General features: G+C 52.0%; 1 protein-coding gene across 3 annotated transcripts in view; it reads right to left on the reverse strand.

The window, feature by feature from the left end:
* The window catches only part of Cpz (carboxypeptidase Z), a 23,757-nt gene extending 5,491 nt beyond the window's left edge, over positions 1 to 18,266 (reverse strand). The window contains exons 1-8 of one of the 3 annotated variants that reach the window (XM_031342033.1): positions 18,027 to 18,204; positions 12,181 to 12,213; positions 9,903 to 10,277; positions 7,597 to 7,809; positions 4,561 to 4,757; positions 3,848 to 4,004; positions 3,153 to 3,250; positions 461 to 596 (exon numbers count right to left, since the gene is read on the reverse strand). In XM_031342033.1, the coding sequence (XP_031197893.1) occupies positions 461 to 596; positions 3,153 to 3,250; positions 3,848 to 4,004; positions 4,561 to 4,757; positions 7,597 to 7,809; positions 9,903 to 10,277; positions 12,181 to 12,213; positions 18,027 to 18,114 (1,297 nt within the window). In that variant the 5' untranslated portion in view covers positions 18,115 to 18,204. Of the gene's footprint in view, positions 1 to 460; positions 597 to 3,152; positions 3,312 to 3,842; positions 4,005 to 4,560; positions 4,758 to 7,596; positions 7,810 to 9,902; positions 10,278 to 12,180; positions 12,214 to 18,026 lie in introns of all 3 variants that reach the window. The other 2 variants (XM_031342034.1, XM_031342032.1) reach the window with 2 other exon arrangements.
* Positions 18,267 to 22,950: the final 4,684 nt, after the last annotated feature.

A 22,950-nucleotide genomic window follows, 5' to 3' on the forward strand; every position in this document is an offset into this window, starting at 1 on the left:
ATGGGTGCTCCAGGGTGTGCATAGCGTGTGTCTCCAACAGTACACCTGTGACACCTTTATCCAGCACACTGTAGCCAGTGAGGACTCAGAAGCCCAGTGAAGGCTGAGCTTGGGAAAACCCAGAAGCCTTCGAGTACAAGTGCCCTGATATCTTACACAGTAAATATATCCCAACCATTAGGACCTGAATCAAAAAGTCCTCTATTATCCTGAAATGTCATCTTTCCCGGGGCTCTGCCACCACACTCAGCAGCTCTGTTCAACTCCTAACAAGGAGCAAGGGTTGGGTCAGGAATGGAAACACCACATGGCTGATTATAAAATAAATACAACAGTAGCTGCCAAAGTCACAGGACCAGCTCATCCCAGTCCCCCTTCTCCAGGAAGAGGGTGACTAATTCTGCAGAGTCCCAGGGCTCTGCTGAGAGAAGCCCCACCCACCCGCCTGCTCAGGCCGCACCTCCAGTGAAGCTGTACCAGTCCGCCCCGTTGATGATGCTCCCCCGCTTCAGGAAGTTGCCCCCACACCTGTTCTCCGACCTGTCCATCATCATGGGGTGGACATCAGCATAGGCTCTGGCCAGCAGCTTGAACATCTGAAGATGAAGATAGAGAAGGAAGTTGGGTGTTCTGCAGCTCTCCCCCATCTATCTAAACATGTGCTTGGCTCCAAGGTTAGGCCCAGTACCTGGACTGTCCGACCCCCTACCACTCTTTTTTCTCATCCCTGCCTTGGGGCTTTCATCCCATGTTCCTCCATGGTCCTGTGGGAGGAGGCTGGAAGAAGGGTACAGCCATCAGCCCCAAAATCCTGGGCACTTGAGCCTCAGGCCTGGCTTGGAGAAAGGATGTGTAGAGGCATGGCCTGTCTGCAGGCTATATGTGGGCAGGCAGGGGGAAGATATGAGGAGTACAGATGAAGTTTGTCAGCCGGAGCCAGGCATAGGGACACAAGCTTTTAATCCCAGCATTTGGATGGTAGAGGCAGGTGGATCTCTGAGTTTGAGGCCAGCCTGGTCTACAGAATAAGTTCAGGGCAGCCAGGGCTATACAAAGAAACCCTGTCTCAGAAAAACAAAAAGGAAGGAAGGAAGGAAGGAAGGAAGGAAGGAAGGAAGGAAGGAAGGAAGGAAGGAAGAGAAGGAGGGAGGGGAGGAGGAAAAAGAAAGGGAGGGAGGGAGAGGCAGAGCAACTACAGAGGCCCAGGAACACAGGTCACTGGGCACAGCACACTGACCTCTCAGTAACTGCCTAAGTGCCATGCTGAGCTGCAGCTGTGCTGGCTGACTCCTAGGGCTGTGGCCAGTAGGAAGGGCTGAGGGCTGCGAGTGTGGCTCCCAGGACCCTCCCTGGCAGGATGGAACACTAGCAAAGATGTCCCCTGGGACACCCAGCCAGCTCCTTCCCTCACACACTCTCCCCGCCTCTCCTGAGATTGTGGTTTCCACAGAGCCTGCCACTGGCTGCAGGCTGCACTGTTATTGATTGAAGATTGATGTCTGGGGAGCAGGCTCATTTCTTCTGACTCTAGTGGGACCCATTGAGGTGAACCTCCCCGCTACAGACATCCCCAGGCACAGAGGCTAAGAGGCTGGACATGGAGGGGCTCCTGCTGCTCAGGGCACACCTGCCCACCTAGGGGGTGCACTTGCTCTAAGGAGGGATATGATCTGAGACACCCAACACTGAGTGTGCAAGTGAATGTATGGATGAGTGTAAATGAGTGAAGGAATAATTGAGTGGAGGATTGAATGAAGGAAGAAGTGGGGGAGAGAGTGGGTGCCTGAACGAGTGAATGAATAAGTAAGTGAATGGGTGAATAACTGAATGAGTGAGTGAGCGAGAGAGTGAGATGATAGGCAGACTCGGGGCTGAGAAGCCAGAGGACACAGGCATGGCAGGCACAGCCCTTGTAGCTTACAAATACGAGGCACTGAACCCAGTCTCTGCATAGAGGTCTCTGACGGCCTCTGCCTGAAGCACCCCTCCATACTTGGGAATGTCCACCTCATCCTTGCCCTGGTGTTCTGCTAGGAGAAACCACAACCTAAGGAAAACCGCCCCCAAGTCTAGGCCAAGCTGGGTTTCCTCTCCTGACACACACGGGAACACTGGCATATACATTCACTCCCAATTGTATGCAAACACAAACATGAATGCAAATCCACCCTTATTCACACATGTCTACATACACTGTGCCCCAGCCTTGGGGGCTCTTCATGGAGGCTGACTATCCTGTCCCAGCTTGTTTTGTTGTTATATTGTTTTGTCTCCTCCATGGACAGAGTAGGAGGGAGAAGTTTCCTCTGACACTGTGACCCAGAACCATGGAAAGTTCTAGGTAGGACCAGTTTGATGTATAAGTGTCCAGCAGGGCTCAGAGGCAGCTGTTCTCCTGGCCAAGTTGCTCAGAGATCAGGGAGCCTGGAGTCCAGCCCTTGTCCATCCTGATGGTCCCTACCTCCAGGTCCCTTTCCCTAGGTTTGAAGGCATGCCAGGCTCCCTGCACCTGACTTTCCAGGAGACTTGACTAGCTCAGACCTGCACAGGTCCCACCTGGGACAGGAGCTTGCAGCCTCCAGTAATACAAGAGGGAATAGAGGGTTGGCCTCAGAGCTGGGGGACACCAGGAACTGCTGATCCCTCCCCTCCCCTCCCCTCGCTCTGCCAGCTTTCTCATCCACACAAGGGAAGGATCAGTTTCCTGTCCCCTTGTAACAAACACAGGGCTGGGTGGCACAGCAAGGCAGCTTTAAAGGCAAGAGTGCCTGGAAGGGCCCCATTATCACTCAGTCTCACATACTGTGAACAATCCTAAGAAAGCAGGGGCCTTACCCAATCAGCCGGGCCAGAGCCCCGCCCCTAACCTCTTCACCTAAGTTGGAGTCCAAGCAGAGACTCCATGCATGTGGTAGCACTGCCCCCTGCTGGTGCAATCTGGAACAACCTAAGAGACATAACACAAGGCCAGAGCTCCTCCCTGAGGTTGAGGACACTTGAGAAGACTGCTCTCTACTTGACAGGGCATCTCCTGGATGTGAGGAAAGCAAGCAAAGGGGCTCCTGAGGGTTCAGCGACATCTATGAGCTAGAACAGAAATGGCCGTGCCAGCAGAAGACCTGCTCAGCCTTGGCACAGCATCCATCTCTCACCTTCTCATCCGGCGTGGGAGAAAACATCTTTTCCTCGTTGGGGTGCTTGGAGAAGTCGAAGGGGTAGGATACCACCAGGTCGCCCCCATGCAGGCTGGCTGAGAGGACGAAGGGAATGGTCTGTATCCACTTCATGATGGCCTTGGTCTCGGGGGCCACCTGCCGGGGTTGGAGCACTGCTTTCAAGATCCTGCCTTCTCTGCTGGCCACTCAATGGCTGCCTTTCCCACCCACCCCAGACCCAACAGAATTCCTGTCCAGCCACTACAGTTCCCTCTGGTTGCTGCAGAGTGCATGCTGGCCTTTCAGCCTGGAGGCCACATTGCCCCTCCTGGTCAGGTCACGTCTCCTGGAAGCTGAGGAGCATCCCTCCCCTGTAGCTCCTGACTGTCCAGTGCCTGCGCTGAGTAGGCCCCACCAGCTTCAGCAGTGGTCCTGACATAAAGCAGGTCACACTAGCTACAGAGGAGAAGGCTCCTACCAAGTTTATTCTCGAGGGAGAACTCAGGGCTTCGGGGAAAGTGTCTGGGTCATGAGCACTCTGGCACGATGCAGATTCGCATCATCTCTGCTGGACGACGAGGCTTTCGATACATTGTAACTGCCCAGAAAGGAACGGGCCTACCTTACAGGCCAAATACTGATGCCCAGAGAGGTCAATGCCCTAAGGAGAGGCCACACAGCTCCTACCTTACCCCACCAGTAGTACTGTGAGATGGGGATATGGTCTGTGCGCACACCACGAGTCGAGGCCAGCCGGTAGTACTCTGACGTGAGGTCAGGGAAGTTGCGATTCAGATCCAGGTTCTGTGCATTCTGCCTCCCACTGGTCCAGCCATTGTAGCCAGCACCCTGGACACAGGGCCCAGTCAAGGATCAATATCTCTCACCTCATGTCTCCCAGCTCAGGGTTCAGCTGGACTGAAGTTCAAGAGGGAACTGTGGCTCCTGTAGCTTCACCTTTGCCCTTCCTCCCACCTCCTACACCTCCACATAGTCTTTCCCTCACCCCTAGCATCATGGTCTGGAAGTATATTCCCATGGGTGGAACACCTGCCCTTTCCATAGCCTCTTGCCTCGGCTGGCTGTCATCCATGTCACTCTGTTCCTCCTAGTGAGCTTTCCTAATCCTCCATCAGCACACACTCTCCTTGGGGTTCCTTTTCTTATCTTGTGTGTTTGGTAAGTACTCTATGACTCAACCCTGCCCTAAAACAACACACCACAGCTCTGCTGTCTCAGTACACAGCCTGCCCATCCACCACAGAGAATGTTGCAGGACCACTGCTTGCTCAGCCCTGGTCACCTAGAGAGATGACTGCAAACAGACCCTCAACAAGGATGAGTAAAGTCAAAGGTTAAGTGTGTCAGAGGACTCAGCCCTTCTGCAGGCAGCGGGAGCTCCCACCTCTGCAGCAGCCACCTCGTAGCCATCAGGGTTCATGGATGGCAGCAGGTGGATGCGGGTGGTGTTCAGCAGGCGCTGGATGCGGGGGTTGCCCAGCAGGTACTCCGAGCACAGATACTGAGCCAGGTAGATGAGCATTTCCCGTCCTGCCACCTCATTGCCATGAATGTTTCCAATGAGCTTCACCTCAGGCTCCACTGCAGAGAGAAACTGTGATATGGGGTGTTGTCCCACAGACAGGGTTTAGCAAGGGTGTGCTGGGTGTACTGGGACCGATTGCTACTTGTTTTGACTCAAGAGTCTCGGGTCATAACAAGCTATCTAGACACTCACTTCTTGAGCTTATTTCTTATGTTTAGTCACAATTGTTAACATAAGTAAAGAATGCTATGATAATATATGGTGCCATTGACTTGTGTGACTTCTATTGACACCTATTGCCCATGTTTGTGCAACAAGTCAAACACATTGGTGCTTAATAGGTAAAACAGCTGGTCCTGGAAGGGAAGGGTGAGTAGATGCATGAGTGAGCAGATGAGTGGGTAGACAGATGGATGGATGGATGGATGGATGGATGAGTGGATAGATACACAGATGAGTGGATGAGTGCATGGGATGGTTGGATGGATGGATGGATGGATGGATGGATGGATGGATGGATGGATGGGTGGATGGATGGATGGATGGATGAGTGGATGGATGAGTAGATGGGTGGATGGATGGATGAGTGGATGGATGGATGAGTGGATGGATGGATGAGTGGATGGATGGGTGGATGGATAAACAGATTAGTGGATGAGTGCATGGAATGGATGGATGAGTGGATGGATGAATGGATGGATGGATGGATGGATGGATGGATGGATGGATAAACAGATGAGTGGATGAGTGCATGGGATGGATGGATGGATGGATGAGTGTATGGATGTGTGGATGGATGAGTGGATGGATGGATGGATGGATAAACAGATTAGTGGATGAGTGCATGGGATGGATGGATGGATGGGTGGGTGATAAGTGGATGAATAGATGAGTAGATGGATGGATGGATGGATGGATGCGTGGATGGATGAGTGGATGGATAAACAGATTAGTAGATGAGTGCATGGAATGGATGGATGAGTGGATGGATGGATGGATAAACAGATGAGTGGATGAGTTCATGGAATTGATGGATGATAGAGAGATGAGTGATAAACAGATGAGTGGCTGAGTACTTGGAATAGATGGTTGGATGGATGGATGGATGGATGGATGGATGAGTGGATAGATAGATAGATAGATAGATAGATAGATAGATAGATAGATGCATGAATGATGAGTGGATAGAATGGGTGGATGGATAGATGTGTTTATGGGTTGGTGGTTAAATAAGCAGAAGATAGAAGAACAAATGAATAAATAGATAAATGGATGGAAGGTTGGATAGATGTGTTGGTGGATGGATACCTGGATGGAAGAACAAATGACTGAATGGATAAGTGAATGAATGGATGGATATTTGAATGAATAAAATAATGGATGATGGCCAGAGGAAAAGGCAGGTGTGGATGAGTGGTGGATGGATTGATGAGTAAATGGATGGATGAAGGCTGTATCACAGAAACACTAGACTACGCCTGGCAGCCTTCTTCAATGTGACCGTGGGAAAGTCACCCATACTTGCTGGATCTAACATTGCTCATTGGAAAACAGAAATCTCCTACCTGATCTGTCTGGCCCAGCAACCTTCAGCTGTCAGAATGTCCGTGCCCTTCAGACATCCCAGGGTATAAATGTCAAGGAGATTTCCATGTCTCTGCTGGAGGCCAGATGTGACCTGATGGCCTCTGGCCCCATGAGAGACAGGGCCTTTGAACTTGTGATGTTCACACTACTCAGTCCAACAAGGTGAAAGCTGGGTGGGGTGGACAGCCCAGCAGAGTCCTAAGTCCACAGACTCAGAGACTGCTGGAACAGGAGGGACGGATGGTCCCTATTACACCAACATGGCAATGGGGTAATGGGTTGGGGGATGGGACCAAGGGAGCACCCAGTCTTAGTGATGTTCTCAGTGCTGGGAATAGGAACTTTCAGTGTCACCATGTCCTATTCACACAGGAGATAGCAGTACAAGTCAAGTCTCAGTTAGAACATTCTAGAGCCCTAGACATAGTCAGCTTGGTGTCTCTTCTCCAGCTCAGAACCACCAATAATTACTGTAACAAAATTTGACTCCTAATTTGCACCACAGCAAAGAAATCCTGAAGGATCTGAGCTATCTAGCATTTTCCAAAACTCAAAGAAGGCCTCCACACCTCACATCACTGGATCTCGATGTGAAAAACCCACTGTGTCCACACCACCAGCCTAGCAAACTGTGCTTCAGAAGAGGAGCAGAACAGAGGGAAGGAACCAGGACCCAGACCTGCACAGACCCAGGACTCACAAGACTGCAGAGCCACCATGGTGGTGATGGTGACACATTCCACATTAAGGATCTAGGACTGAAGCACTGGCAGCCACTGCCTGTTGACCCAGTGTCCCCTCAGGACCTGCCCTCATTCCTCCAGCTTCCAACCTCTCAGAAAAGCTTGCCCTCTCCCTGAAGACAGAGTTTCCACACTGTCATCTGTTTAGATAACCTACTCTCTTGCTAATACTCAGTCTCCTCAGACCAGTATGTGTTGGGATGAGATCAACTCATTTCCATCCATTTTTATCCCCCCGAGACAGGGTCTCTATGTAGCCCTAGCTGTCCTGGAATTCATTGTGTAGACAAACAAGGCTGGCTTCGAACTCACAGAGATCCTCCTGCCTTTGCTTCCCAAGCGTAGGGATTAAAAGTGTATGCCACCATGCCTGGCTTGGAGAAATCCCTTTGAATACTGTCCTTGTGGGCTATGGTCACTCAGCAGCCATGTCCAGTTGATCATGGGTGGGTGAGTGGAGGGGGACACCAGATAGTCACTCTCAGCTTGTACACCCCAAGGCTAAGTGGGTCTGCATCTTGTTCCCAGGGACAGAATCACACCCGGGCCTCACATGGTCACTCACTCAGTTCATGCTGGCCTGGGCGGCTTGAGAACTCGATGACTACCAGGTCCTTGCCTTCGAAGCTGCGCCCGATGCTGTAGGTCTTGGCCACCTGGGAACAGCGAGTCGCTGTCCTCTTCAGCACCCGGACCATCTGAACATAGGAGTGGTGAGCGAAGCGAATGAAGGTAGGTGGCAGGCCTGAGGGCAGAGCCTCCTCAACATCCAGCTCTCCTGGGGAAGGAATTGGAACTGAGGCTGGGGTGTGCACTGAATACTTGCTCGTGGGGCAGACAGCTCACCAACCTGGCCCAGCACACTCATCCCCAGTCCCACTATACCGCTATACAAGTGTAGAGTGTGGGGATGACACATAGGCCTCCTGGATGGCACTGCCATGAGCTAGCCAGTGACAGTGCCCAGGAGATGCATCTGGAACATGTCTCCACTCCAGTGTAAATGTGACAGCAAATGTGGGTACCTGCCTGGGAGCTTTCAAATATGAAAGGCGGAGCTCAAGAGAAGGTGCACCTAGGAATCCTCGGACTACAGAAATCAGTGAGAGGCTGTCATCTGCCTCTAAGCCGTGGTTGTCCGACATAACCCTGCCGTGGGGGCCCTGACACAGTTCTGCATCCCTCTCTACTTACTGGTACCACAGCCTACGCTGTGTCAACACTCAACGTGAGCCAGGCAGCGTGGCTAAGAGTGGTTCCCCACAGTCCATAGTCTGCTAAGATTGCTCCCAAATGTTTCTGTGACCTTCCACCAAGAAGAAGAGCTGTCTGGGACAGTGTTGGTCAGTGTGTGACCTCCATCACACCTGACCCTACCCCCCATTTCCCTGTTCCTCTCTAGAGAAGAAGCCCAGTGGCTAACAGCCCTGGGGATCCTCCTCAGCTCTGATGGCTGAAGGAAACTTGAGGCAGACCCCTGCAGGCCCCCTGGGGCCACAAAGAGTTAATGTCATCTCTACTTGTGGTTTTCTTTTTTCTCAAAATGGTTGCTGAGGAGAAAGAGCAGACAAACCCAGCAATTTGGTGGTTTCAAAATAATCCCTTTCCAGTGGCTGGGCTCTCTTAGGGCAACAGACTCAGCTAGAGCAGGTTGTCTTCCTTTCTCCTCGCCACCTCCATACCTTACCCAATGTGGACACAACTGCCAGCCAGCCCCCACTGAACCTGCATGCCAGCCAGCACCGGCTGAACCTGCATGTGAACCCAACCTGTCCTCTCAGGGACAAGACCAAGCTCCAAGACCGGGCTCAGCATGGTACACCTCCTGGAAGGCATTCACACATACTTTGCTAGGTCTGCCTCCTCCTCACAGCCTTGACATCTCAGTACACAGTATGCACTCCATCGATGAGGCTGTACAAACAAGCCCATCCATCAATGGCTGGCCAGGGTGACTCCAACAGAAGTCTCTGTTCTATCTCCTTTCCTGGGCCTCCATTTTCCAACTGCAACAGAAGAGTGAGGGCTTGCAAAGCAAGATGAAAGCATGGCTGGTGACTCTTGCCCGGGACAGTATGGAAGGTCTTGTGTCTGTCCCACAGAAAGCTCCATGGGCCAGGGTGGCATGGTGAGTGCTGATCCCCAGTGGGTCCTCTTTCTCACCACTCATGTGAAAGGGTGCAGATAGGGACAGAGCTGTGCTCACTAAGGCATTGCACCAAGCAGCCCTCTACGACTCACACACTTGCTGAGATGAGCCACTCACTAGCATTCAGTGTAGCCCATTTCTCTGTCATAGGTTAGCCCTGGAGAAAAACAAGCCCTCCTCTCTGCAGCTTGCATCGTTATCTCCTGCCATCCAACAGACTGTGCCTGAAGAGTGACTCAGGTCACATAGCCTGCGGCATCCTTCAGGCTCAACTTTGGACAGAAAAACTGCTGAGAAAGTCCCTGGGCAGGGACACGGCCAGTACGATGCAGTTCTGAAGGTGGCTGTAGGTGGCCACTCTGTCTACCCTGCTCACATCCCATTTGTTTGCTGGGCATAGGCCTCTCCATGGGTCAGACCCTTCATGGGCCTGGATAGGACACTTTCCCCTCTTGATAAGCTGCCCTTCACCCCAAGGCCCCTCCCTCCAAGTCCGTAGATGTAGGAGCCTTTGATTCCTCAGCTGTGAGATAACCCTCCATAGGACCTTACTGGTACTTTTCTACAGGGAGCAGGGTCAGCACCAGGATGTGGCTGTGCCATCCCAGACTCAATTTACCTGTTTGTCACATGGCCCTAGAGGACCTCTGACACCTGTCTGCCCAAACAGTAACACCCAGAGATAATGCGCAGCCTGGAGTACCCCTAAAGCCTTGCCTTACCCCGGAGCTGTTCCAGAGGGTCATAGCAGCCTTCCTCCTCTGGTGCGAAGTACCGGGAACAGTCTAGGAAGTAGGGCCAGGCCATGTCGATGGCGTCAAAAGCCGGCTGGCAGGCCTCCTGCAGGCCCTCACAGACATGCCGGCAGGGTCTTCGTGTGTGACCTCCCTCACATCGGGGGACCAACACAGAGCACCCTAGCAGCCGCAGGTCAGGGTTGCACTGACCCTCCAGGAGAAAGTGCAGCACACCCAACAGCATGTACTCAGGGCTGGACTCCACTGCCTCCCACGACCGGTGCTCCAGGGGTGTGGGGAACGACGTGTGATTATAGGCTGCATCCGCACAGGTTCTGAGATGCAGGTCCACGCAGGTGGCTGGAGAAGGAGAGTCAGCAGGTCACATGATGACCCATGCCCAAGTAGATACCACCTAATAACAGGACCTGCAATGATGGAGCACCCGGTTTGTGGGAGGAGACAAGGACAGGGCTGCTGTGGAGGTAGCAGGGTCCATGGGAGACACAGCAAGGGGTTCTGAAGTAACTGCACCCAGCTACCTACCAGAAAATGGGCCAGGATGTCAAAGGCACCAGCAGAATGGGAGCAGGCAGCCTGTCCTGCCTGGGTGCATAATGAGACCAGTGGATTGGCAAAAGCAGGAGCCAGCCTCATACAGGCCCAAAGGAGAGATGTTCATGAGAATCCACCCCATGTGAAATATCCTGTTCTCGGGACAAGGTTAAGTCCTCTCAAAATGCACCTGGCAGGCCTGGCTCTGTTTCTCCTCTTGTTACAAGGATATTGTAAGCACAGACCAAAAGAGGCCATCTTCTCTGATATTAGATGCTTTGTGCTGGACCAACATGGGTGTCCACTGTCCTATCTCCAGCAACCACCCTTTGCCAGGCAGGGCCTTCTAAACTTCCAAACACCTCTAAACAGGAAACTGCTGGGCACAGAGTTGTGGCCCTCACTCCAGTCTTAACTGCCACCTGCTCCTCCTCCTGCCCCCATCAGAGACATTATGTGGTACTGACCCAAGATCCTGCCAGTTTCCCATGTCATTGCATGGAAAGGACATGGCTGTTCATGTTCAGCTTCTTTCTGCTCAAAGCATTTTAGATATGTTGATTTTTGTCTTACTTTCTGACCTTTGGGGTTTTGGGTTTTTTTTTCTTTGGGTTTGGTTTTTGTTGTTGTTCTTTGTTTGTTTGTTTGTTTGAATTTCTCTGTGTAACAGCTCTGGCTGTCCTGGAACTTGTTTTGTAGACCAGGCTGGCCTTAAACTCTCAGAGATCTACCTGTCTCTGCCTCCTGAGTGCTGGGATTAAAGGCATGCACCACTTGGTCTTGCGTTTGTTTGTTTGTTTGTTTGTTTTTAATTCATTTATTTATAGGTGGTTCACACCACAGCAGGAGCATGGACATCAAGGGACAACTTGCAGAAGTCAGTTCTTTTCTTCTACCACATGGACCCCAGGGATTTAACTCAGATGGTAAATCTTGGCAGAAGGCACCTCTACCCACTGAGCCCCTCTTGATAAGCTACCCCCTTCTTAGTTTTGAGACAGCCCTTGATCTGTAGCCCAGGCTGGCCTAGAACTTCTATGTAGCCCAAGTTGGCTCTAAACTCATGGTAATCCCCTGCCTTAGCCTACTAAATGCTGAGATGACAGTCATGAGCCACCAAGCTCAGCTACGGTGCTGGTTGTTCAATGGAGGAAATGTTCCCTGGTTTTGTAACTCTCTGTATAGAATACACCAGATGTGCACAGCTGGTGGGGGAGAGGTATGACCTCAGCCCTATCCTTCGAATTTGGAATCATAGCTTTCAAGTCACTAAGCAAGATGCCCTACCTCTCCTCATCTCAGGAGGGACATGTCCAAGTTTACAAGCCCAGCTGGGCCTGCAGTGGGGCCAGAAGCCAAGGATGGCTTCTCTGTCATGGGGTGTGGATTAGAAACACAGCCTGTGATTAACATGCAGGAAGCCGTGGGCTCTATCCTGAGCTGAATCTCTCCCCCTCCCCCAAGGAAAAGAAAAGAATCTTAGAGCAAGAGACAATTGCAAGGCTGGCCTTGGAGAGATCCCTAGCTTTGCCCCCAGGCAGAGCTGGGCAGGCAGGGCAAGCTATTCTCTTGTTTAGTCTCACTTCACTGGATCTTCTGAGCCTGCCCTGCTATCCACATCTGAAGCTAGCATCTCTGCTTTGACAACATGGGGGTCAGGGGAATGTGGAGTTCCTACAAGACAGATCAGGGGTGGGGTGGTACCTACCACTGTGTGTGGAGACCAGCCTCTGACATTTACCTGGGAAAAGAGACAACCCTGGTTAACAATGGATACAGGGGCATATCTCTCCCTTTGCTGGGTACCCACTGATGACGAGCCCTGTTTTATCTTCTGTTAACTTCATCCCCTGGTTTGCACTGCTGACCTCTGAGCTCAAAACTGCAGAGTCTGACAAACCATAGGACTTGCCTAAGAAAGTGGGTGTATTGGCACTGCTCCAGCCCAGCCTGAAACCAACCTGGAGGGCCCTGTGCCCGCATCCCCATAGCCAGCCATGCATCAGCTCCCATAGCATCCTGAGTCATCAGCCTGGGAGTGTGCCCATGGCTCCCACCACTGCAGTACTCAAGTGAACATCATTCAATGAGCCATCCAAGCAGACTACTAGTCCCAAGAACACTGAAAGAATATGGGGCCTCAGCACTGTGTGAGTTTGGGGCCCCTTTTTAGCAAAAAAAAAAAAAAAAAACCACACAAAACTATCCTTGTAACTGTGGGGACTCAAGGGCCTCCTGAGGGCCAGGCCTTATGGACTTCCACAGTAAGATCCAGGAGGGGCTGTAAAACCCCCATGAACACCAGCAGCCATATTCAGTCAAGCTCCTGTTGGGTATCCTGTGTCCAAGGAGAAGAAGCCAAGGAGGAAACTCTGCATCAGGTTTAAACTGGACCAGCCCTGGTGCAGGATCAGGAAGCACTCTGATGGCTTGTATAGGGAAAGGCCAGAAGTGTGGTAGAATAACCAAGGCCAAAGGAGGAGTCTCTCAGGAGCAGGTATGCCTGCGTGGGAGGGGAGATAGACCCACTGGCATAGGGAACCATAGCAAATGCCTGTACTCTGTCCTGTGCAGATGGAACCTGGCAGTGACCAGGAGCCTGGCAGGAGCATGGCATCCACAGGCTTCTCTAAAGTCATGCAGCAGGTGGACACAGGAGTGTGCCACCTATAGAGAAAACAGCAAGGACTCAGCCCCACCCTGGTTACCAAAACCTACTGTGCTCAGTGTACCTACGATATGCCAGACTGCCTCAGTTGGGATCCTACTTCCAAGCTCTTGTGAGGCAGGTAGCTTTTGAGACACCGTACCCCTGACCGGCACTCAGAGGGTAGCTGAGGTTTTTAATATCTTTGAGATAGGGGGTTGGTTTTGGTGGTTTGAGACAGGGTCCCATGTAGCCCAGGTGGTCTTGTATGCTCCATGTAGCTGCAGATGATCTTGAACTCCTGACATTCCTCCTTCTCTCACACATGCTGGGATTACAGGAGTGCATGGCATGCCCAGTTTCTATCCTCTTAGTAATCAGGAAAAGATTCACACAGACTCTTTCATGTGTAAATCTGGGAGTGTACTCAGGCCACAAGATGCCTCTGGTACTCCAGGACATCTCCTCCTCCTCCTCCTCCTAGCCATGCTGTAAAGAGCCCCGACCATGAGTCAGTGCAGTGGAGAACAGAGAAGGAGCCCAGCCTCTAAAGTGGATGGCTCTAGGTTCACCTGCCCACACAGTGGGAGCCTGGACAATTCTCACTTTTCTATTCTTATGGGTTATTATATGAGGCTTATAATAATCCCTTTAGGAATGTATTATGAAAGTTCTAGAAGATGACCCACATCTAACAATGATGTAGCCTAAGGACAACATCCCACAGTTAGTAATATCTGTTCTCACTGTACCTGCTTTAGGCCAAACTAACATAATAGATCAAGTCTTGTGAATGTCCTTAGCAGGTACCCCTGGGGAGGTCCACTGCCTTTACCCTTATATAAAAGACTGCAGGTGCCCACCCCTAAAATCAAACCCACTACAACACATGTGGATTGAGCACAAGCAGGCAAAGGGTGGGTCTCAAGACCTTCTGTTGCACATGCAAGTGGCCCGAGGCTCTGCTTTCCTCATGTAGGGATCTCAAAGTACCTGGCTGACCCTGCTCAGAAGAAAGCTAAGCTCTGTGGTTCTAAGTGTCCCAGACATGTGCCCTCACCTCCCACAGCAGAGGAGGACACAGGGTGTCAACACTGTCAAGAACAGTGAAGAGAAACTGATCTGACCTCTGTCCAGAGCATGGTACCAGCATCTGGTGAGACTTCCACCCTGGGCAGGGCCCTGTGAACCACTGCATCCAGAGATTCCATTCCCGGGACTCAGTCTGGGTGCTGCTTGTTCTACACTGACTTTGTTTTAGACCAAGGTGGATGCTGGAAGGAAGCCAGTCAGCTCAGGGCGATGCTTTCAATCATCTCCCCTTGCTCCTGTAGCCCCAGGCTCACGCAGTGAACAGCAAGGCTCACTCTCTAGGAGCCTAAGGTGTTCAGTGAGACAGTGATGAGGAGTGAATAGAAAAATCAACTTGAACTTGGCCCTGGGTCCTCTGCAGCCCGCAGGTAAACTTAAGGCAAGGATGCCAGGTGCTAGCTGTACCCAAACTGTTCTGCAAAGCCACTGAGGACTCAGCTCTGAAATTGGACCACTGTTCAGAGATCAGAAAAGAGGACCTGATGGCTTTATAGCCATTCTCTCTGGCTCATAAATGAGGAAACACATTCAGAGATTAATATGCCCCATGCTCCTGTTTCCTTGTTGATCACTGAGGGAAAAACAGTAACGCTGTCTGGTAGGGCAGCTGAGGGGAAGATGAAGTAACTCATGGGTGTGTCAGCATGACACAGCTTGGCCACATAAAGTGTAGAAGGAGGTACTGACCACAGTGACCTCTCAGGCAACAGCACTTGATCAGGGCTCAAAGGAATGGCCAGAGGCAAGCAACCACCAAGTTAATCCCCAACTATTTCCAGGCCTTCACCATACCAAAGATGGCAGACCTGTCTGCTAGAGGTGCATGACAAAGCACCACAGATTAAGTGGGTTATATCAGTGGAAACTCACCCTGCCAAAGCTCTGGATGCTGCAGTCAGAGCAAAGTGTGACCAGCGTGCACCTGCTAAGGGTCCACAGAGGATTCCTTGCCTCGTCTAGCTCCTGAGGATTCCCAGTGTCCTTGACTTATGACTGCCTCACTCCAATCTGTGCCTGGTATCCCACTTTATCTCTAAAAGTGCTCACCATCAGGTTTAGGTCATTGCCAAAGACCCTAAGTGAGATCCATTCACAGCTCAGAACTTGAGATCTCTTCTGGTTATGGTAAAGTTGAAGTGGGACAGAGGAGGGACCCAGAGTAAGGCCATGTGCCTGTGGATTACACAGCCATCTACAGAATGAAATTGCACTTCTTCCAGCTGGGTGAGTCTCTCCAGGCCTTTGATTTTCATGCACAAAGCAAAAGACGGAGCAGCTTACCCAAAGGCACTCCATCTTGCCACTCGTTGTGTCATAGCCATAGACGTTATGGATCATCACTTCTGCCCACTCACCTCCTACCACCCACAACACATACTGAGACACTCCAGATGCCTGAGCCTACAGCTCCTTAGAACACGGAGGGCCTGCTGCAGACTCTAAAGCCACTCCATCCTGTCTGATAGCTACACACTGAATGTGGGTGTCCAGGACCTGAGACCAGCAAGTCAAAACCAGTCGCTACTGTAAGTGGAAAGATTCACCGCAAAAGTCACACTTAGTGTTTTAAAAGAAGGTGACATGTCCCATGCTATTATGTTTTGTCTTGTTGATCAAGTTTACCCAAGCTGGAGTCAGCTGGGAAGAGGGAACCTCAACTGAGGGACTGCCCCTATCAGATTGCCTGTAGCCGAGTCTGTGGGGGCATTTTCTTGATCAATGATTGGCAACTGGGGGTGGTTCACCCCTGGGCAGGTGGGCCTGGGGTGTATAAGAAATAAGTTGAACAGCTTGGCAGTGGTGGTACACGCCTTTAATCCCTGCATCTGGGAAGCAGAGGCAGGTGGATTTCTGAGTTTGAGGCCAGCCTGGTCTACAGAGTGAGTATCAAGACAGTCAGGGCTACACTGAGAAACCCTGTCTTGAGGAAAAAGAAAAAGAAAAAAGAACAAAGCTGGGAAAGCCATGGGAAGCAAGCCAGTAAGCAGCACTCCTCTGTGGTCTCTGCATCAGCTCCTGCCTCCAGGTTCCTGCCTTGACATCCCTCAGGAGGGGTGAGCCAAATAAATCCCAAGTTGCTTTTGGTCATGGTGTTTTATCACAGCAATAGAAAGCCACCTAGAACATACTCCAGTCGCAATTGTATGCCAATGAGGAAATATTGAAGTAATATTCCAGATAATTGGATTTTAAAATTATTCTTTCTTTCTTAGGAGTCCACATGGCTGACCTACATCAACCACAAGGTGGCAGCATCTTTTCAAGGCAGAGACAGAAGCTGCCCTCAGTCCAGCATTCCCTTTTCAACTGCCCATCAGGCTCTTGGCTTGTGTCCCTTCTAGCAGAGCAGTCAGTGCCTTGGGATGACCGAGCAGGATGCCTGTCCCCAGTAACAGCAGAGTAAAGGAGTCAGGATGTGAACCCAAACTCAGGCTCAATGAAGAACAAAGCCCTCCATCAATGAAAAGACTGATCAGAGAGGTGTACGCCAGGCTTGCGCCAAGCCCTTGGGACATAGGGACAGGGTGAGGCTGGGGGTGTGGCCACTCTTAGATGTATAGCCTGGGTGGAAGCTGCCAGTCTGACCACTGAAGTTTCCAGATCTGAAAGCCTTCTAAACTTCCATGCATGTCCCTATAGAGGGAGACTGACCCAAAGAAGTTATTCCCTCCCTCCAGAAATATTCCCTGATGTGTTGTGATGGTGCTCAGCTCAGCCAGGGGCAGAGCTCACCTGCATGTCCTATCTCAGTGTGGAAGTGGGTGTCTGTAAGGCATCTTTGGTGTGGGGCTAGTAGTCCTGGTGCGGAGCAGGCCAGGAAAGGCTTCCTGTAGCAGGTTTTGATTCTATGCATTTTCCAGGATACCGAAAGCTCAGAGAAAGACCCTCCACTGCAAGTGTTAGCAATGCTAGACAGCCATGGTCTGCACACAGGTCCACACATATTTGCACATGTACACACTTGCCCAACTGGCCTGTACTCTCTAATGTACAGCAGGATGGATAGAGGTCCAGGGGAGGCCAGGGGTAGGGAGGAAGGCCCAGGCTGAGGGCAAAGAAAAGAGGCATTGTATTCCCAGCATCCATCTGGCTAGAGCAGGCAGGCTCTCAGGTGACCACAAATCTTAGCTCTTAAAATTCTACATCTGATACCATGGGCTCTGAAGACCCTGGTGGCTCCAGCTAGACTCAGGTGGTTGCTGTGGATAGAGACATAAAGGACGTGAGCTAGATGTATCCCCATCCAAATAAGAAGGAAGCTGGATCCCAGCTTCTGGAGGGGTAGAGGGACTAGCACCGAGTCCAGGACACCAGACCCATCCTCGGGACCCTCAGTTGTGATCCTCGGTGTCCCTTCTTCTCCCTGTCCTATCCCTACCAAAACATTCCACCCTTCTCTGGGCCACTTCCGGAAACAAAAAGTTATACACATTGCAGTAAGGAGTTTTGAAGGAACAGTCAGGAGTCACCTCCCCATTCCTGGAAGGACAGGGGACTCAGACAGCCTCGTCCTGCAGTCCTGGCACCTGCTCACTCTGACCCACTTCAGGATCCCACCAGTCCGGGTGCTTGCTCTGCAGTGTCTGGTGCTGGATGCCTCCCAGCGCTGCTGTCTCCCCCGGGGTCTCTGGATCAGATTCAGAGAAAGTCCAGTGCCCCAGCAAAGTTTTCTCTACTGGCTAAGGGCCATAATGTGACACCCTCAGGACATTCTTCCCAGGCGGTAGTTCTGCGACCCACAAGGAGAGAAAAGTTCCCAGGTAGTTGGAGGAAGGGGTATCTAAATCGACTCAGAGGGGAGGCTGGGACCCTACCGGAGGGGTCGGGTCCAGGCGAGCAGCTGGGGTGCGCAGCAAAGGCCAGCGAGGCCAGCGCAGCCAGCGTGGCCAGCAGCGGCGGCATTGTAGGTATGGTGGGCACAGATGCACGGATGCGCAGGAGGGCGCAGTGATGTGGCACTCGGGGAGCGCGAGTGGCGCTGCTGGGCCCTGCGGCTGGGGAAGGGGGGGTGAGGAGCGGGCGCAGGAGTCGGGTTACAACCGGCAGCGCCAGACACTGGAGAAGGAATTCTAGAGGGGAGGAGGAGGAAAGGCAGATAAAAGCCAACCTGCCCCCATCCCTCCAGGAACCCCGCCTCCTAAAGAAAGGGACATGCCCTCTTGCTTGCTGATTTGGCCTAAAGACCTTGATTTGTGGGTGGGTGGAGACAGCACCAGAAGTGGAGATGGGTCCTGGCCCAGAGCGGACCCCAGCTGGAAGTGAGCCAGGCCTTGGTCAGAGCCAGCTAAATAAGAGCCAGGTCTCTCATGCCTGTCCCCAGTGTGGATTCTCTCTCAGGGGAGCTGCTTGTGGAGCAAAGGAGCTGATACCATAGGACCCCTGCCTGGATGCTGACAATGCTCTGATCCTCTGTGTGAGGCTGTGTTCCAGACGAGTCCCCCGAACTTTGATTCCACCACTTGCAGGACCCAGCACGGACCTAGCCCAGAGGACCTTCCTGAAGGTATTGCGTATCTAGCCCAGAAAGTGGCCTGAAGACAATGTCATGAAGTGGGGAGGCAGCAGCCCACTGGTGACCAAACTCCAGGTTATACCTAGGGGAAAGTAGCACCTTTCTATGCAGCCGGTGTCGGGGCCCTCGCCTTCCCCACTCAGAACGTACTAGGTAGATCGCTAGAGCTGCCAGCACCCAAGTAAGGAAAGACGGCCTGGAGTCCTGCCTGCTCTCCTTCCGGGCCTCACCATTTGGTGCAGGACGGACCCTGGCACAGCTGACTAACTATATGCACATCTGCCTGCCAGCCCCTTCTTACTGCCCCACTGCAGTCAGTGTGCACATGTCACAAGCTTGGGAACAGTACCTGTGGGACACCAAGGTAGCACCTAGTAGAAGTATTTGGCCCAGATGATTTTTAGGGGCCATACGCCTTCATGGGCATCCTTTATCAGCTGTCTTGGATAGCTGGAGGCTATGGGCAAGGACTTGTCTGGAACATGGCCTCACACAGAGGATCAGAGCATTGTCAGCATCCAGGCAGGGGTCCCTTGGGTGAGAGGTTATAGTCTCTCTCTGAAGCAGACCCATCCCCAGGGGGCACAGGACACTTCCATGGCTTTTCAAGTCAGAGCCCTTCAAAGTAGCACACCCATGCCCACACAAGCATGCCCACTTGGGCTCAGCCTTTCTCTTCCAAGGGCACTAGTGTCTGCCCACCAGCCTCCCCAGCCCCTACCGTTGACCTTCCCTTTGGAGTCTCCTGGCTCAGCCCCTCATCTCTGAGTTCAGCTGGCAGCATGCAGGCTGAATGCTGTGGGAACTGCGGGTCTGCTGCTATCCCCTTCTGCCAGCAGGTCTGATTCTCATGCACACAAAGCATGCAGCTATGGGACCTGGTTGTGCAGGCCTCGGGGGGGTGGGGGAGCTTGGTCTTCATCCTCAACAGTACATAAGGAGCCATGCAGTTTAGAGACCACAGCCCTTCAGACTTGATAAAATAGGCTCCACAAAGTTACCTACCATCATCATCCTTCAGACCCCAGATATCCTGGGGCCAGGCACTCTCCTCTAATCCAACCTTGGCTCATCAGCAGACACAATGCAATCCTCCTATTAAGCTACTCTTCAAGAAAAAGTCACAGACGGGGTTACACTTTCCCAATGGAGAAGGGACTGCATCCTCTCTATCTGCCAGGAGCTCTAGGCCAGAGCAGGCAGCCTGAACAACAGAGGCCTCAGGATACAGAGCAGCTTCTACATGGCCAGGATTGAGCTGAGTAACCAGCAGAGGCAGCTAGAGAGTGTCTACACAACACTCAGAGCCTGAAGCAGAAAGAGAGGCTCCACAGACCCCCCACAGAGAGCATAGCCACTGTCCCCCCAGCTAGGAAGGGACACTCGCCCCCAGCATGGACAGCCTGGACACTCTCCACTGACCATGGCATCAATGGCCTGCTCTGCCTTAAAGTGATGAGCACAGCAGGTAGTAGGAGCACACAGGTGGGGTGTGTCACTCCCTGGCCCCTGATGATGCTGGATGTGTGGCTTCCAGAGTACTCATATCAGGGTAGGTACCAAGCAAAGCCCCAAGGACAGCAAGGCCTCAAACAACAGCTGCCCAGTAGCAAGGAGGGTGTTGGGGTTCAGGAGTCCATGACACTGCTGGCAACCTAGGCTAAGGGCTCTGAGTGGGGTTAGCTAGAGGCGTTGTGAGGGGCTTGCTACACACAGGAAGTAGGAGGTGGCTTCTTCAGTGAAAGCTAGAGTCAGAACCCCTGGGGAGGACTAAGAAGCCTGAGCACAGAGCTTTAGAGAACTGCCAGGTTGGGAGTGGGTGACCATCCATACACAACACAGCTCTCACTCCAAAAACAAGGAGATTACACTTAAGCCAAACTTGAGTGAGTACAGCCCAGACAACACCCCTAACTAGAAACAGTTTTCATGATGTTTTTGCAATTACAGAGACTCAGCCAATCAAGGTGCTTGTTACGTGCTTTGGTAGTAGGTGGGAAATTCTCTGCTGTAGGTCTCAGCTGTTGCCTGATGACATTATTAGCCCATGGGTTGATGGAAGCTAGTGGTCTGTCAAGACATACTAGAAGGTTTCACTGGTAGTCACACGATTGCTAGGTCAGACACAGTGGGGGCAACAAATAGCCATCAAGGGAGCTAAAGATAGCCCAAGATAATTTGGCTGTATCCCTACAACAGTTGAACTCACTAAATTTTAACCAGTAAATCAACCTTTACCCCTTAACCTTCAGCCTTGAACACAGATGTGTTTTCCCCCTGGGAACTTCAGTTCACCGGGCAAAGTAGAAGGGCTTTTAGGCTGGGCAATAAAAGACACAGAACTAAAAGCTCAAAGGCTTCCAGATCAGCTTACATTAACAGAGTATCCATGGAGGCCATCCATGGCCATCCATGAAAACCCCAGATGAAGTCCAAGGAAAAGCTGGAGTGAGGCGCACAAGAAGACAGGGTGAGGCGTGTGACATGGGCCCTGATAGCACGGGAAACCTAGAGACAAGGAGTTACAATTTCAAAAGGCCGAGACAGTCTGCACAGGAAGTATCTGGCTCCTTGGTCCTTCTGCCCCTGACAGGAAGATTCAATGACAATGTCTAAACCCTGAATAACTGATCCAGGAGCCCTCTAACACCTTCCTCTTAAGCCATATCAACCCTGCCTCTGCAGGCTGAGGCCCATCAGCTCTTCTAGGAGCTATTTCTGCTAGGTAGACTTCTGATGTGGCCAGATGTGAGGAAACCAAGGGGCCTTGCTGCTGTACAGTCACAAGTTCCTAAGAATCCTACATGGAGACATGGAACAACAGTACAAGTGGGCACTTCACACTTGTCTCTAACACCTTTCACTCAGACAGACCTGGCTTGAAAGGTGTGTAGGTCAAGGACTCCAGGAAAAGAGGCCAGGGAGCAAAGATGGTGTCTCTCTAAACATGGCTTGTCTCTGCTTTCCACCTATAGTCCCCCAGTGTGTGTTGGGAGATGTAGCCTTGGAGGCATGGGTAGCCCCACATTGCCTTGTTGACTCTGGAAGCATCCTGCCTTGCAAAGGACTAAGTGCTTGCTCATACAGACTACACTGGCCCGTGCTCAGCTCCACCTCCCTGGACAGGGAGGTTTGTCATTTATGAGATTGAATACGTGGCTGGTGACAGTTCTGTCCTGGGATAGGAAACAAGACAATGTCTTTGGCACCTCAGACATGGAGAGGGGCCTGTGGATGTCATCTTCCCTCTAGATCCTTGGAGGAGACCCCCAGGGCCTATCATCTGAGGCCTCTGCTGCCCTGAGGGTTCCCAGAACAGTGAGCTTTCAGTGGGATCTACTAGGTCACAATGCAGGGGCAAAGGAGATGATGAAGAGCCCTATAGAGGGGGCTAGTCTTCCAGTCCCTGGCTGCTGGTGTCTCTTCTATTCATTTCCAGTCATATCATGGCTGTACTTTGTATGGACAGGAGGCAGTGGTCAGGGTGATGGGAGGCGACTATACAGAGCCTGATCTTGGAGCCCAGAGATAGGGAGATGAAGGGTTAGGAAAAGTGCCCAGACTGAGTCTGAGGATGGCAGAGGCCAGGATGAGAGGGGGCATGGTGGAAAGGAAGTGCCAGCTCTCTTCTTGTTACAGGTGCAACATAGGGAAGTGCCCCCCCTTCTTCTCGCTGGCCAGCCCTCCCCACTCCTTTACCATGCTGGCTAGCTCCCTGTACTCCTTCTCTATGATCCACCTCTAACTAACTCCTCCCTTCACTTGTGCAGAGAGACATGCTAGGCTGCAATTCGCTGGGAGGGAGAAACCACCCAAGATTACTCCCTGCGCAGGGCAACAGCACACCCAGAAGATAACAGGGAACAACAGCGACACCTGCTGGACAATCCATAAAACAGGACATGGCAAGTAGTGAGCAGATCTCCCCCGACAGACCCTCCTACAGCTTGCCACCTCATGTTGGCAATGCCAGTGGACGAATAGTGGGCAGCAATGATGGGTGTTCAGACCCACACTTACAGGTTCCAGGAAAGGAGTGGCTGATTGCCTGAGCCCTCTTGAGGACTCCTGCTGACGCAGGCCTCTGCTCCTGCTAAAGCTCCCCACATCATATACTCCAAGTGGGAACACAGACACTGAGCACTTGCCTTTTGGATGTATGGCCACAAGCAGAGACCAGGAAAGGGTCAGCATGGAAATTAGAGTGGCTGGATGACTGGAGCATG

This window comes from Mastomys coucha, unplaced genomic scaffold (genome assembly GCF_008632895.1).
Source record: "Mastomys coucha isolate ucsf_1 unplaced genomic scaffold, UCSF_Mcou_1 pScaffold22, whole genome shotgun sequence".
Lineage (NCBI taxonomy): Eukaryota > Metazoa > Chordata > Mammalia > Rodentia > Muridae > Mastomys > Mastomys coucha.